We start from the raw sequence: 15,095 nt of genomic DNA on the forward strand, positions 1-15,095 counted from the left end.
TGCGCGGACCCGCCGTGTCCCACCCGCTCGCTCCCGCCGGGCTGGGAGGGAGATGGAGGCGTAGTAGCGGCCGGTGCGCATGCGCCCCTTCTGCCCTGAGGTGCCCGCTCGCACTTCCGGTTTGGGAGCTGGCCTGGGAGGCTGGCGATCTGGGGCTGGAGCCGGAGCTGAGTGGGTGAAGCTGGCCCGGGGGCAGGAGTGCGAGGGGGCTGAGGGAGACGCTCCCAGGGCTGTGTCGGAGAGTGTTCTCAGGGCGCCGTAGCCCGGCCGGAGGCCCGTGTTAGGCAGCGCACGGGGCTCCGAGAGTGACCCGGCCGGAGGGAGCGAAGACAAAGAGGCCGGAACCCCGTACCCGCCGCTCCTGGAGCCGAGTTCCGCGCCGGCAAGCCCCGCAGCCCTCGGAGCCTCTGGCCGGCACCCTGGCTCGTCCTCAGGAGACCCATCCCGACCGTTCCCTGGACTCCCTCTCTACCAACTCAGTGTGACTCTCCCCAAGCCCACCCGGCCCTCGCTTCAGGAGTCGGAGCTGCCTTCTCCCGATGCGCTCGGTTTCCCTTCAGTGGCTCTCGAGTCCTCGCCGAACGGTTCCTCTGCGGAGGGGGAGAAACAAAGACTCGACATTTAGTAATTGATTTTTGTGTGGGGTGGGAGTTGGTAGTCGTGGAGCCGGAGGGGGCGGGGCGGACGGAGAGGGCCCCGGGAAGGACTGCCGAGGTACGGGGGACACAGCTGCGACCCGCTGCTCTCGGCAGGACGGTGACTTGTCTGTAGATCCTCTCGAACTCCAGGTCTCCCATATGGTTCGAACTCACTATGTAGTACTGGTCAAGGGAGCTAAATGGGGTCGGATTTGGGGGAGGTGGGAGAGGAGCAGACACAGTACTCCGTTCTCTGGTGCTTCCCCGGGCTGCCCTGGAGGTCGCCCAGAAACGCAGCTTTTGAAAGGTCTCTCTCCTTCAGCTCACAGCCTTGGCTTGCTGCCCTGAAGATGGTGCTACCTCAGATGGCCAGCTGGAGCATATGGGAAGTCAGGCCAGCCCTGGCAGGATTTTAGACGTATGAATATATTCCTTCTGATAGTGCCATCTCTCTCTACCCTAGGAAGAAACTCCTCTTACAGAGAGACTGCAGGTGATTCTCCAAGGAATGGGAAGATAGGTGTAAGCCCTGGAGCCCAGACCCTTAAGTAGAGGGAAGCTGCTTTCTGCTGTGAATGATGGCCAGACCCACTCTGAGAGGGGATGGCACTAACTCTGAGACCTTCCGACAACGCTTCAGGAGATTCCATTACCAGGAGGTGGCAGGGCCCCGGCAGGCTTTCAGCCAACTCTGGGAACTTTGCTGTCGGTGGCTAAGGCCGGAAGCACGCACCAAGGAGCAGATTGTAGAGTTGTTGGTGCTAGAGCAGTTCCTGGCGGTCTTACCTGGGGAGATCCAGAACTGGGTACAGGAACATTGTCCAGACAGTGGAGAGGAGGCAGTGGCTCTGGTGGAAGATTTAGAAAGACAGCTTGGAAGACCTGGACGTTCGGTGAGAAAGGAGGGGGAGTTCAGAAATGTGTGATCGCAAAAGGGTAAGGGTAACAGCCAGGTTAAGGTATAGATAGGTTTAAAGAGGGGCACAGTCTCCTTCAACGATGCTTATACTTCTGACCCTGGAACAGGTAACTTTTTCATATAGAGTTTGTCTGGAGATGCTACCTGGGTGTATCTTTGCCTACCCTGCCATAATGAATTATTTGTAGCTCATTAATCAGGAATTTTTTTTTAACTTGTAGTTGGGTTAACTATATTGGTCTTTTCATTCTGGAGTTCCAGCTGCTCTAAGCTAACAGTAATGGAATTACTTGTTTGTTATAACCCCCAATCCCTACAACTCTAGCCATGTCCCAGAAGGATGATCTTTTGGGGTATTAATCTCCTCTGGGAATGCCCCCCATTATGACCTTGCAGTGACAATTAATGGGGGTTGTTTCTAGGTCACAGTCTCTGTGAAGGGGCAGGAAGTGCGCTCGGAGAAGATGACACCCCTGAAATCATCACAGGAGTTATTAAGTGTTCGGCAGGAGTCAGTGGAACCCCAGCCCAGGGGTGTACCCAAGAAAGAGAGGGCAAGAAGCCCAGACCTGGGACCACAGGAGCAGATGAACCCAAAGGAGAAGCTCAGACCTTTTCAAAGGAGCGGTGAGGAGTAGATTCATGCGGGTAGATAGGTGCCATTCTGAGCTGGGAGAAATAGGGTTGGGAGTAGTGAGCGGGAAAGGGATTTCAGGACTAAATAGATATGCAATTGTTGGGGACCTCCTGAAGGCATGTAGTTAAGCTCTCAGCCTACAGTAAGTGTTTTTTGTATTTGTACTTTTGATAAGTGCATGAGAGGGTAACTTCCTAGTTTTTATCAGAACTTGGAACTATTTTATTTCCTCTTGGTAATGATAATAGTAGGTCATTATTTTCTAGTTAAAAATTCTTTTCTGTACTTAAAGGCACATCCTCCTTTTAGTCATTTCCGTCTCCAAATGAAGCTGTGTTTATTTTTTAAGCTTTTCCCCGGAAGCTCCATTCTCAGACCTAAGTTGTCATTAACTTCCTTTAACCTAAATGTTAATTGTGGAGAACTAAGTTCTGTGTATTACTCCAGTGAGGATAAGGCAGAACGGGAGCTTTTCCTTCACAAGTTTGCTGCATTTTCTTTCAGTATAATCCAATTGATAATTACTTGATAATTTTTGTTCACCTGTTAACTCCCAGGATTCTTATAGCCTTCCCTATTGGTTTTGTGCCTAGTTGCTGCTGCTTGTAATTGATTTTGTAGAACTTGTTTTTCTTCTTTGAACTCTGTTGAAGTCCATTTTGTATTTTTTTTCTTTGATCATTTCTGTAACTTGTTCAGGTTATTTTGAATTCTGATCTTATCATCCAAGACGTTAGCCTTCTAAGCCAGTTTGGTAATGGCCTTTATTAGTCATCCAGCTCAAATCCCTGAACCCCACCACAGACTGGCAGAATTAAATCAGTTGGTTTTTAAACACCGACAGCATGCTCAGCCCCTTGCAGGTTCTTGAGCTTACAGTGTGACTGAGAACCCAACTATAAATATGTGCTGAGCTGTACTGGAACAGGACCAAACAGTGACTTGTTGCTCAGTGCTTGAGTGCTGTAGGGCTTTGGCCAGGTGAGAGATGAGAGTCTCTGAGACACTGGCAAATACAGCTTCTTGAAGGATGAGTTAAATTTTGATAGGAAGAGAGTTAAAGAGAAAGCACAAAATGGTAAATAAAAAGTTAGCTGTGTTCTGGAGAGAAGAGTCTAATAGGAGTGGAGAATGCATGGTAGACAAGAAGGCCAACAGGCAGGGCAGGGCTAATTCTAATGCTGAAAACTGGAGTGGAGTACGGATCGGACGAGGTGGATTTAGAGAGTGGTTGAAGGCTTTGAACAGAGAAGTGATGTGGTGGCAGCAGTATAGCCTGTGGACTGAGAAGGCAAGGGCCTGGGTTGGGTAGATAAGGGCAGTGAATGCTGCAGTTACCCAGGTTTGAGCCGATGAGGAGTCCGGGCTTGTATGGTGGCAGTAGGGAGGAAGCACCTTTAGAACTTAGTGACCGATTGAATATGGAAATGGATGAGTTGAAGACAAACTCCCTCCTCACATTAAAATCACTGAGTTTGCTTCTCTAGCCCCCGGTGAAGAACTATAGGAGACAGGACATAACTGTGTGCAGCAGTTCCTGCCAAGAAGTGGTGAGGACAGTTAGGGAGCAACTTGGAATAGAATTATCTGCTCTGAACACACAACAGAACCTTGTTCTCTTGTCACCCTGCTCTGGAAAATTCTCATTTTTTGAAGTTTCCAGTATTTGCTCCACTTTCCTCAACCCATTGAACTTCCTGAAAACATTTCCCCAGACGCTTTCCTAATAACCTTGGATAAAAAAGGCAGGACTAAACTCAGAGATTTTTATATGATCAGTCCAAACTATGATATCCTTTGTTTGCTTCCCTGCAAGCAGGATTTCCATTTCCTAAATCTGGTGTGGTCTCCAGGCCGGAGCAAGGAGAGCCATGGATCCCAGATCTGCTGGGCTCCAAGGAGAGGGAACTCCCAGGAGGCAGTCACACTGGAGACAGACGAATGCCTGCCGATCTGTTACCATCCAGGAGAGAGAGAAGAACCTGGGTAGAACAGGATCACTGGGGCTTTGAGGATGAGAAGGTAGTGGGTGTGCACTGGGGCTATGAAGAGACCAGAACTCTCCTTGCAATTCTCAGTCAGACGGAGTTTTATGAGGCTCTCCGAAATTGTCATAGAAATAGCCAAGTGTATGGGGCAGTGGCTAAGCGGCTCCGAGAGTATGGCTTCCTCCGGACCTTGGAACAGTGTCGAACCAAGTTCAAAGGTCTCCAGAAGAGCTATCGGAAAGTCAAAAGTGGCCATCCACCTGAGACCTGCCCCTTCTTTGAAGAGATGGAAGCCCTGATGAGCGCGCAGGTCATCGCGCTGCCCAGTAATTGCCTGGAAGAGGCAGCCTCTCACTCTGGTCTGGTGGGCAGTGATGCTGAGACTGAGAAGCCAGGGCAAGAGGGCTGGCAGCCTGATGGGGGAGCAGAAGAGGCCATGGCTGAGGGATCTGACAGTGATGAGATGGGCCCAGAGGCTACCCCCCAGGACTCCGACAGCTCATCTGCACCAGTCCTGTTCTGCAGCCCAAGTGGTAAGAGGCTTTTCTTCTTGGTTTGGGGATGAGACTTCGGGAGGGATGAGGCTGGAACAAAAAGGGGACTTCTAAATTATATGTGTATTTCATTCTCTTTTGTGGGAAAACAGTGAGATAGTAGTAGGCAGGGAATAACTTTAGATTTTTGGAAGAAATACACTTGGAAAAAAATTCAAGAGAGTCTTGAAAAGGAATAAATGTCCTTTCATTTCTTTATTAAAAATTTTTTTCTGATCGTAAAATGATTGCAGGCTTATTGAGGAGAACTTGTCACTGTATTATTTTTAAGGAGAGCTAGCATTTGAACACCTTGTATGAACTTGGTGCTTTACATATATTACCGTACTTTTTCGCAAATAGTGCGCCCACATAAATAACATGCATACATACATAATGTGTGGAAATGACAAAATTATGCCAGAATAGTTCTGGCATAGCACGTCCATGCATGTATTGCATATGTCTTGTGACATTTTCCGAAGTGAATTTTGGTCTCATTCACCCTCATTTAATAGTTCAAAAATTTACTTTTGATCATATTTGTATAATAGAGGTATAACCATATTCTTATGCAAATAACATGTACCTTCTACATTTGTTTGCCAACCACACCCCCATGAGGTATTTTCATAAGCACCGTTATGCCAATTTTTTTACACGTTGCTGTAAAAAAAAAAAAAAGCATAGCGTGCTTATAAAAATACTTTCTCGGGGGGAGGATGCAATTGAAAAACAAATGTAGAAGGCACACGTTAGTTGTGTGAAAATATGGTAAGCCATGGTCAAGAAGTCATGGATTGAGTTTGGTAGCACCCCAGTAATTTGGAAAATAAACAACAGAAACTGTGTTTGTTTCTGTTAATTTAAGTTGGTAATTATATCCCTGTCACTTCTGAGTCATCAGTCGGCACCTTGGACCTACTGAAGCCTGTCTGTAAATCACGGGCTATCAATTGGAAGCGTAAACAAAGCGAAGCCTGCACTGGCATAAATGGTACTGAGTAGTTACCAATAGTAATCCCAATTCAGTCTGCATTGATGTAATTATCACAGTTGTCTTTTAATTCTGGCTTTTAATTAGAGGAGTAAACAAAGTAAAACTGATACACAATCGCTCTTGGCTCAGCAGTCGAATTCAAAAACCTTATCAGATCGTAAGTGAAACCATTAAGCTATTTTAGGTCTGCTTATTCATAGTCTAATTATGTCTTATTAGCATCAGTGTCTTTGATCAAAGATCATAAATCACCTTAGTCATGCTTGTGAGCATATAAAGAGACCCCTGTGTTTGTAGCAGTTAAGAGCTCAGCTGCTAACCAAAAGGTCAGCAATTCGAGTCCACCAGGTGCTCCCTGGAAACGCTATGGGGCAGTTCTCCCTGTCCTATAGGGTCACTGTGAGTCGGAATCGACTGGATGGCAACAGGTTTGGTTTTTTTGGGTTTTGCTTCTTTTACACCTCACATTTGAATTGTGTTCCCTTTACTATAGCCAACCAGTTATTGATTATATCGTGCACATTTTTTCAGTTTATAAATCTACATCTTAGAACCCTTCAGGATCATGGCAGGAATTAGACGTAAAGTCCTACATCGCTGACTTCAAACTGAAAGTCGTTGTGAGGGCGGAAGAAACAAGCAACAGAGTGGCAGCCAGAGAGTTTGAGGTTGGAAAGTCATCTATTCACGAATGTAGAAAGGAGAAAAAGGAGCTGGAGAAAATGAATCCACGAAAATGTGCACGTCCTGGGCCCAAAGCAAAATGGCCTGAGCTGGAGAAGGACTTGAAACAGTGGATTATTTCTCAGAGGGAACAAAGTCAAGGTGTCTCTACCGTCGCAATTCAGGTGAAAGTGAAACTTCTGGCAGATGAAAGAGGAATCATAGATTTCAGTGCAGGTTTCACTTGGATTTCTAAATTCATGAAAAGGAATCGCCTTTCCGTGAGAATGAGAACCACCGATGATAATGGATGAATAAAACTAAAATTGTTTACTCTAAGATGAAAATAATTTCTTCTGGCGACTCATTTGTTGACTTCAAAGACACTTATCAAAAATTACTTTTCAGTGTAAGGTTTATAAAAGCAGTAAAATACAAACATCTTAGGCCTAGGATAGCTTCTTACTTAGTTTCTAGCTCTTTCTGTGCATTCATATTCTTTGGTTTTAGCATGGCGTCCCATTTCCATCACGAGCCCGTTCAGTTCACTATTGGTTGCACTTGGTTTAGGAAAATAACTACCTTAAGTGAAGCTTCCACGAGATCAGTTTTATCCCGGTAACATTAAATCCGTTGGACAGAAAAAAATTGAAGTCAGCAAACAGGTAAAAAAGTATTGGTATAGTGAGTGCACTTATGAAAATAATGCACGGGGAGGGGGTGTGTAGTTTACAAAAATGTATATGTGCGTGTTATTTGCCTAAAAATATAGCATATGTCTTACCCCTCAAAATCTATTATGTGTTCATTTTTGCTTAGAATAGCACAGTGAAAGATTGCCCAAAGTGTGTCCTAAGCAGCACTAGACCTTCCAGATCTTTCACAAAAAAGAGTTCCATGGCTAAGTTTGGTAAATATTTTACAATAGTCTCAGCTGTTCGCAATGCACATTGGCATTTTAACATCACTGAGAAGTCCCTAATAAGAAAGCTTGCTGGGCACTTTGTTCTGAAATATTACTTGCCTATGGAATCCTTTTTAAGTATCACCTATTACTGTTGATGTAATTTGTACAATCATGGTGTTGTGGAAAGAACACCAAAGTATGAGTCAGGAGCCTTTTTTTTTTTTTTAACAGCTTTATTGAGATATAATTCACATCCCATACAATTCGCCCTCAGTCTTGTCAGTGCCTGTTTGCTCACAAACCAAAACCAAACCCATTGCTGTCAAGTCGATTCTCACTCATAACGACCCTATATGGCAGAGTAGGGTTTCCAAGGCTGTAAATATTTACAGAAGCAGACTGCCACATCTCTCTCCCATGGAACAGCTGGTAGGTTCGAACTGCCAACCTTCTGGTGAGCAGCCAAGTGCTTAGCCACTGTGCCACCAGGGCTCCTTTATTAAAGTTCTAGCTGCTATTATTATCTTTGTTCTATTATCTTTTTCCATGGCTTTTTGTCTTCCGATTTTTTCCCATTCTCTTTTATTATCAGTGAGTGGAGGATAATGGGAGAAGTCTAACCTCCAAGTGGCTTTTATTTGGGAGGAAGACTTGAAGCCCCTTTCCCTTGACCTTGGGTACCTTTAGGAAGCAGAGACTTATCCTGAAAGCACTGCCCAAGGGCGGGGACCTGCAGCCCCAACATGTGTTCAGTCCAGGAGATGCTGTCCCTCTGCTTCCTTTCCTGGCTTCTAGTCCTGCACACTACAGATAAGGTACATGGCTATAAGGTCCTTTTCTTGTACCCTTCAGGTCCTTTGCCATTGCTGGGCTTGTAAGATTGTGGGATCAGGCAGCAGTGTGATTCTGAAAGAGGCAGTTCCTTGGGGTTTGGGGTCATTCTTTGGGCAACTGAATCCCTAGGAAGTAGGGCTGGTAGAAAAAGGAGAATGGTCAGATAAGTTAGGGGTGACTCTGTGGCTGACAGTGATGGGTTGTGCTTCTTCACCTGACCAGTTATTTTCTAGTTAGGATCAGAACTCCAGAAAAACTACCCGGAGGGTAGAAAAATGCATGCTGTATACTTGCCTCAGTTCTTAGTGATCGTTTCAGTGATGAGGTGGGAAGGCCTGTCAACATAGGAATTAAGGTCTTTGTGAAATTGCTATGGGATATTTTTTTTTTTTTTACAGAGAAGTAGAGCATTCTGTAATGAGTTTGTGTAGATTTTGGAAATGAAGTATTTATCTTTCCATCTAGGAATCCAACCTTAGTGACTTTTCATGTTACAGATGGTAGGTCTGAGGAATTGAGGCTCTAAAGCTCTGGGTTAAGTGGTACTGACATTTCTCTCCTGGTGGCAGGTGTACACTGGGGCTATGAGGAGACCAAGACGTACCTTGCGATTCTTAGTGAGACTCAGTTTTATGAAGCCCTCCGGAACTGTCACCGCAACAGTCAGCTGTATGGAGCAGTGGCTGAGCGGCTATGGGAATACGGCTTTCTCAGGACACCTGAGCAGTGTCGGACCAAGTTTAAAAGTCTACAAACCAGCTATCGCAAAGTCAAGAATGGCCAAGCACCCGAGACCTGTCCCTTCTTTGAAGAGATGGATGCCTTGGTGAGTGCACGGGTTGCTGTCCTCCCCAGCGGTGGCCTGGAGGAGGAGACACCTTGCCCGATCCAAGAGACCAGTGAGGCCGAGGCTGAGAAGCAAGCTGAGGATGCAGAAGGGGCCATAGAAGAAGATTCTGATGGTGATGAAGACGATATGGAGGTACCCCCGGGGGCTGTCCTGACCCGTGCTCCGGTCTTATTCCAGAGCCCCAGTGGTAAGATTCTTCCACTTCTAAAGGTCTGAGTAGCAGAAGGGAGGCAGTGGGATTTAGAAAAATGATGATCGTGTTGAGGATTAGGAGAACTGGCATCTACACCCGCTCCCGTGGATTCCTCTTGTGACCACTGTCTCCCTTCCCTGTCTCCTTTTTGTTAAAGCAGCTCAGTGAGGGAATATAAATCATTCTTGTGACTCACCTCCTACGTCATCCATCTCAGGTGATTACAAACCTTGTAAATTTGCTGTCATCCTACATGGGAGCTCTCAAGCTTCTAGCCAGTTTACTTATCAAACTCTGTTGCTGTTGGTTCCAACTCGGAACAAGCCTACAGGACAGAGTGGAACTGCCCCCGTGGTTTTCAAGGCTGTGATCTATGGGAGCAGACTGCCACGTCTTTCTCCCATGGAGCAGCTGGTGGGTCACTGGCCTTTAGGTTAGTGGCTGAGCACTTAACCGCTGCACCACCAGGGCCCCCTGTTTACTTGGCAGGGCATCTGAAAGCTAACATTTCCCAAGGGGCATGTCATGTACCCATCATCGTAGGATGAAATCAATTTTAAAAGTTAATTATCTGTTTTTTCTTCAAGGTCCAGTTCATATGCCAGCTGTGTGTCTGCTTCATTCACATACGTAAAAACCTGATAACCCCTTCTTCAGAGCCACTTGAGCAAAAGCCTAAGACTTCTGAGGGAATTGACCCTTTGAATCTTAGTTATTATATTAAAAAGCAAAAAAACTTCACTATGGTTTCCCTCATTGTGTGGAGAAGAGTTCAAATTTTGGAGTCACACGTGTATACGTATGTGAATCTGGGCTGTATTATCACCTCAGTGGCCTAGAGCGAGTCACCTAATCCTCGTAACTTTGCTTCCGTATTAAGCTCTACCTGATGTAAACGAGATACCGTGTGAAGCATCTAGCACAGTGCCTGGGTGCATAGATGTTGTTTTTAGGTGCCGTCAAGTTGATGCTGACTCACAGTGAGACTGCGTACAACAGAATGAAACACTGCCTGCTCCGGTGATATCCTCACAATCATTGCAATGTTTGAGCCAGTTGTTGCAGCCACTGTGTCAGTCCATCTCATTGAGGGTCTTCCTCTTTTTTGCTGACTCTCTACATTACTCATGGGTGTTGCCAGCTGTTTCTTCTCATTTTGAGTCATGCCACATCAGTAAATGAAAGTCCTGAAAACTTTACTCCATCCACGTCATTAAGGTCGGCTCTACTTTGGGGCGGCAGCTCTTCTCTATTTGTATTTTGGGTGCCTTCCAACATGGGGGTCGTCTTCCAGTACTGTATCAGACAGTGTTCTGCTGCTATCCGTATGGTTTTCACTGGCCAGTTTTTTGGAGGTAGATCACCAGGTCCTTCCCCCTAATCTGTCTTAGTCTGGAAGCTCCACTGAAACCTGCCCACCATGGGTAGCCCTGCTATTTGAAATACCAGTGGCATAGCTTCCAGCATCACAGCAACACACAAGCCACCACAGTACAACAAACTGATGGACAAGAGATGGGGGCACATAGTAGGTATTCAATAAAGAGTAGTTTTCTTTTCCATAAATCCTTTTATATCAACATTTTTTAAAGGCATCCCATGGAGCATCAATTTCATGGGGTATTAATATGTTCCACTAAAAAATGGTTTGCAGGTTTGGGAAATGCTGAATACCTTTCTTGGAGACTCACAATATATATTAACTCGGATATTTAGGTTTCTGATATTTGATTTAATCTCGTGAGCCCTATTTCATGGAGGATCTCCTAAGGCTAGGTTTCTGGGTGGAAATACTGCTCTCGGGGGCTCATGTGTATATATACCTCGTTCACTTGCGTAGATTTAGTTCAGGGAATTTGGGGTCCAGAGTTTATCTGAAATGTCTGAAGAACTGCAGATTCTCTTTTTTAGGCCCAGAGGAGCCCGGCAGTTGGTTCTTAGGAAAATATTCTTCCTCCTTTTCTTAAAAAGTTGCATAGTAGAATACCTGGGCATTAGAGTAGGTATTTTACAACATTTAGTGATTATTTTTCTGAGGACAAAGAAAATTGTTTGAGAGAGACACTTCCTGGCAAAGTTTCTGTCTCAGAGGCCTTTTGTTCTTTGAAAAACACTATGTGTTTTTCTACCCTGTTTTTATTCCCAACATATATTGGAATTCAAGGTGAAGAGACCATGTAGGTCTTTCTAGATACAGAAGTTTCCCAAAAAGTTTTCCTGGGCATTTCCTTCTAATCCTTTTAGTTACTGGCAAAAAACTAATAACTAGTTACTGGCCTGAAATGAGGCAAAAGACAGCATTAGAAAGTGTCTTTCCTGTATAAACGTGGTGATAGTCTTAAATTCAGTGTGTTCTCCATGCTTTACTAAGGATTTTCTGAAGATCCTGGGTATCCAGGAAGCTTTAGAGGATATTAATCATCCCCTATATAGACGAGAAGCAAGTGATAGGTCACTATGTAGAGAAATAAACATTGGAATTTTAATAGATGAGAATTACTTGGGATCTAGAGCTCCCAAATTTTTATCTTTAATCATCTAATTGCAATACATGCTTTCTCCTGGTTTACTTTGCCCTTGTACATACCATTTAGGAAATGAATAACTTTAAAAATTCTATTCTTATACCAGGTTTCGAGGCTGGATTTGAGAATGAAAAGAATCCAAATCGGGATATTTCTGAGGAAGTACAACTGCATAGGACGTTGCTTGCAAGATCTGAAAGGAAAATTTCTCGCCATCGTAATCAGGGTAAAGGCAGTGAGAGTGAATGTAGATCAGGCAGACAGTGGGAAAAGACCCCAGGGGAGAGAAGAGGAAAACTGATACTCCCAGAGAGGAGCTCAGGGAAAGTCCTAAATCATCAGAAACCTTATTTGGGAGAGAAACCCTATAAGTATCTCACATATGGCAGAAGCGTTGGTCCAAATTCCCACCTCATGCATCAGATATCCCAGCAGATGGAAAATCCGTATAAGTGTGCCGATTGTGGGAAAAGCTTCAGTCGTAGTGCTCGCCTCATTAGACACCGGAGAATCCACACTGGAGAGAAACCTTATAAATGCCTTGACTGTGGGAAAAGTTTCCGTGACAGTTCAAATTTCATCACCCATAGGAGAATTCACACAGGAGAGAAACCTTATCAATGTGGTGAGTGTGGAAAACGCTTCAATCAGAGCTCAAGCCTTATAATTCACCAGAGAACCCACACAGGAGAAAAGCCCTATCAATGTGAAGAGTGTGGAAAAAGCTTCAACAACAGCTCTCATTTTAGCGCACATCGGAGGATACACACAGGGGAGAGACCCCATGTGTGTCCTGACTGTGGGAAGAGTTTTGGTAAGAGTTCTGACTTACGTGCACATCATAGAACCCACACAGGAGAGAAACCCTATGGGTGTCATGCCTGTGGCAAGTGCTTCAGTAAAAGCTCTGCCCTTAATAAGCACCGAGAAATCCATACACGAGAGACGCTTCTGTCACAGTCAGCACCTAAGTAAGCCCCCGAGGATCTAGAAAGAGCCTCAATAAAAGTATTGTTTGGAAAGTCTTCCAATAGTGAGATCCATCTCCTAGTTTAGGAAGTACTCTTTAGGATCTGTCCCACTGTCCTTACGTTCCTCTTGGATCTAAAGCCAAATTTCCGACACAGTCGTCTTAAAGAATGGAAGGGGAATTTCAGTCCCTCTCTGCCTGTATCTGAATCGACAGGTAACACCTTTTCCCTCTCAGTGCCTACATCATTCCCTTAATAAAGCAGAGAGGATGTAGCAGCGGATCCCATGAGTGTGATATGCACCCTTCCTTACCCTGTTACTCAGCTGCATTTCTGACTGGAAAAGCCCATCACAGAAGCATCTCAGGGAGAAACTGTGAGACCTTTTTCTTTAAGTGAGTTTAGTTCTTTAAACAATAATGGAAGCACTAAAAAAAAAGGAAAAAAACTCTTCCTGTACCTTTAACTCAGAATGACGTTATTTGCCACACATTCTTTTCGTTTATCTTAAAGGACAGTTTAATGTCCATCTTGGTTCTGCCCTATGAATCATCTTGTCAAGAACCTAGGTGTTCTGTGTGGCGAAATAACATAAACCTTAACCTTGTAGAAATATTGAGGCAGGAACCCTGATTTCTTAGTTTTTTCAAAGTCATAGAAGGTTTGGGATAGAATAGCACTACATTTACAGCATCTAGTTTGATTTTCTTTCTGTCCCATTGCATCTGAATTTCATCTGTCCCTTGTGGTCCAGGAGCCCAAAGAGCAAGTTAGCTGGGTGTGGTGACAGAGAAAGCAGTTACAGTTGCCAGCAGGCAATCTCCCACCCCCCACATAGTCCAGACACCTAGTACAGCGCCACACACCCTGTGGGCATGCAGTACTGATGTGCAGTGAAGCCACTGCCGCATCCCTGTGTACTGGGAAAGTGACCAATTAGGACCACCCCTAACGGCAGGGAAGGCGGGTCTGTCTGATCTGTGGAGGTGCCAGTCTGTGGCTGACACACATTTGATTAGACATATCTGCTGTTAAAATACAAGTGTAATTACTGCTCTTAATAATCAAATAGTATTAGTTGCCTGTATGTTGATAGTAAGTAGTATGATGAGCCCCGTACAGCACAAGTTAAACAGTCCCTGTCCTTGTCCTTACAATCTACAACAGATGCACCGACATGGGCAAATAATAAATCACTGCACGTGTACAGTTCCAGCAGTTTGAGAGAAACCTAGAAAGTTAGGGAGTGACACTAGATGTAAATGTTAGGGTCCGGTGCGTTTGAGTTTGCTGTTAGAAAAATCTGGGAGGTATTCTCTTTATTCAGGAAGACTTCATGAATCAGAAGGAGGGAAATTTCCTGGGTAAATTAGGGTGGGATGAATTTTCCAAAACTAGTTACACAATTGAGTGCCGAGTGGGTGAGGAACGGGCAACTGGGGAGCCAAGTGTTTTTTGTAGATGGAGCAGACGGCAAAGGACAGGCCGTGGGAAGGTTAGATAAAGCTGGGGGCAGCACAAACTGTAGTACCATGTGGGCTGTGCAGCAGGCAGGTAGAATCACCTCAGCTGAAATATGGGGTGCTAGGGGCAGACCAGGAGGTGCTACACCTTCATGACAAGGGCCTCTGCTGTATTGATTGCTAAGGAAACAGCTGGCCACCTCTGGGGAGGAAGAATGAGCAGTTTTAGGGGACTGCCTCTGACGGGCAGGTCACAGAGGGAGATGAACCTGGCCAGATGGCCAAGGCCTATTTCACATTTCAATAAAGTTAGAATCCGGTGGCTGGAATGAGATCTGGGAGGGGAGTGGGGGGAGAGAGATTCTATAATTAATACCTGACCGTGTTAGATGACAGATCAGTTAGGGTTCTAGTGCTAGAGGGATCCTAGTACAAGACATCTAACACTAGGACTTACGGGGAGATGGTCTCAGTAATGTTGCTTTGGCATACAGGGAGGTACAAGTGACACCAGTCTAAAGCAAGGCCTCAGAATCTGGGATGGTTTAGGAAGTATGCTGTCCAAAAACAAAGATCATCTTTTGTCTGTCTGTGTAAAGTCTTGTGGAAAAGCACTGGATGAGGTACCAGCAGATGGGAATTGTTCCAGGCATCTTGCGTGTAAATCAACTTGCCTCAGTTTCCCTTTCTGTAAAGCAGAATATTGTTTACACCTTATTTTGCCTCTCAGGGATACCATGTTAATAAAAACTATGTCTATAAAGCACCTAGCGTTCCTTCAAATGTTTTTTATATGTGCATGCAAATTATGATGATTGTTGATGGTAGGAAAAGATAAATGTTTACCAGCTTCTTTTGGCTCCTATGTGGGGTAACTAGAAATATCAATCTTTATGTTCTAGGCAAAGGAAGAACCCATAAAAACAAACCTGTTGCCATTGACTCGATTCCAAGTCACAGTGACCCTATAGGAC

The 15,095-nt window shown here is 45.0% G+C and overlaps 1 protein-coding gene across 2 annotated transcripts; it reads left to right on the top strand.

The window, feature by feature from the left end:
- Positions 1–52: 52 nt before the first annotated feature.
- Positions 53–13,803, top strand: ZSCAN29 (zinc finger and SCAN domain containing 29). 2 transcript variants are annotated; one of them, XM_049897320.1, is made up of 6 exons: positions 53–624; positions 1,102–1,531; positions 1,980–2,184; positions 4,014–4,715; positions 8,689–9,156; positions 11,794–13,803. In XM_049897320.1, exons 2-6 carry the CDS (start codon positions 1,214–1,216, stop codon positions 12,660–12,662), a joined length of 2,562 nt encoding a protein of 853 aa, XP_049753277.1. In that variant the 5' UTR covers positions 53–624; positions 1,102–1,213; the 3' UTR covers positions 12,663–13,803. The 2 variants fall into 2 exon arrangements, with proteins under 2 accessions (XP_049753277.1, XP_049753278.1); XM_049897321.1 differs by lacking the exon at positions 8,689–9,156.
- The last annotated feature ends 1,292 nt before the right edge of the window (positions 13,804–15,095 follow it).

Source organism: Elephas maximus, chromosome 10 (assembly GCF_024166365.1).
Source record: "Elephas maximus indicus isolate mEleMax1 chromosome 10, mEleMax1 primary haplotype, whole genome shotgun sequence".
NCBI classification, from domain to species: Eukaryota; Metazoa; Chordata; class Mammalia; order Proboscidea; family Elephantidae; genus Elephas; species Elephas maximus.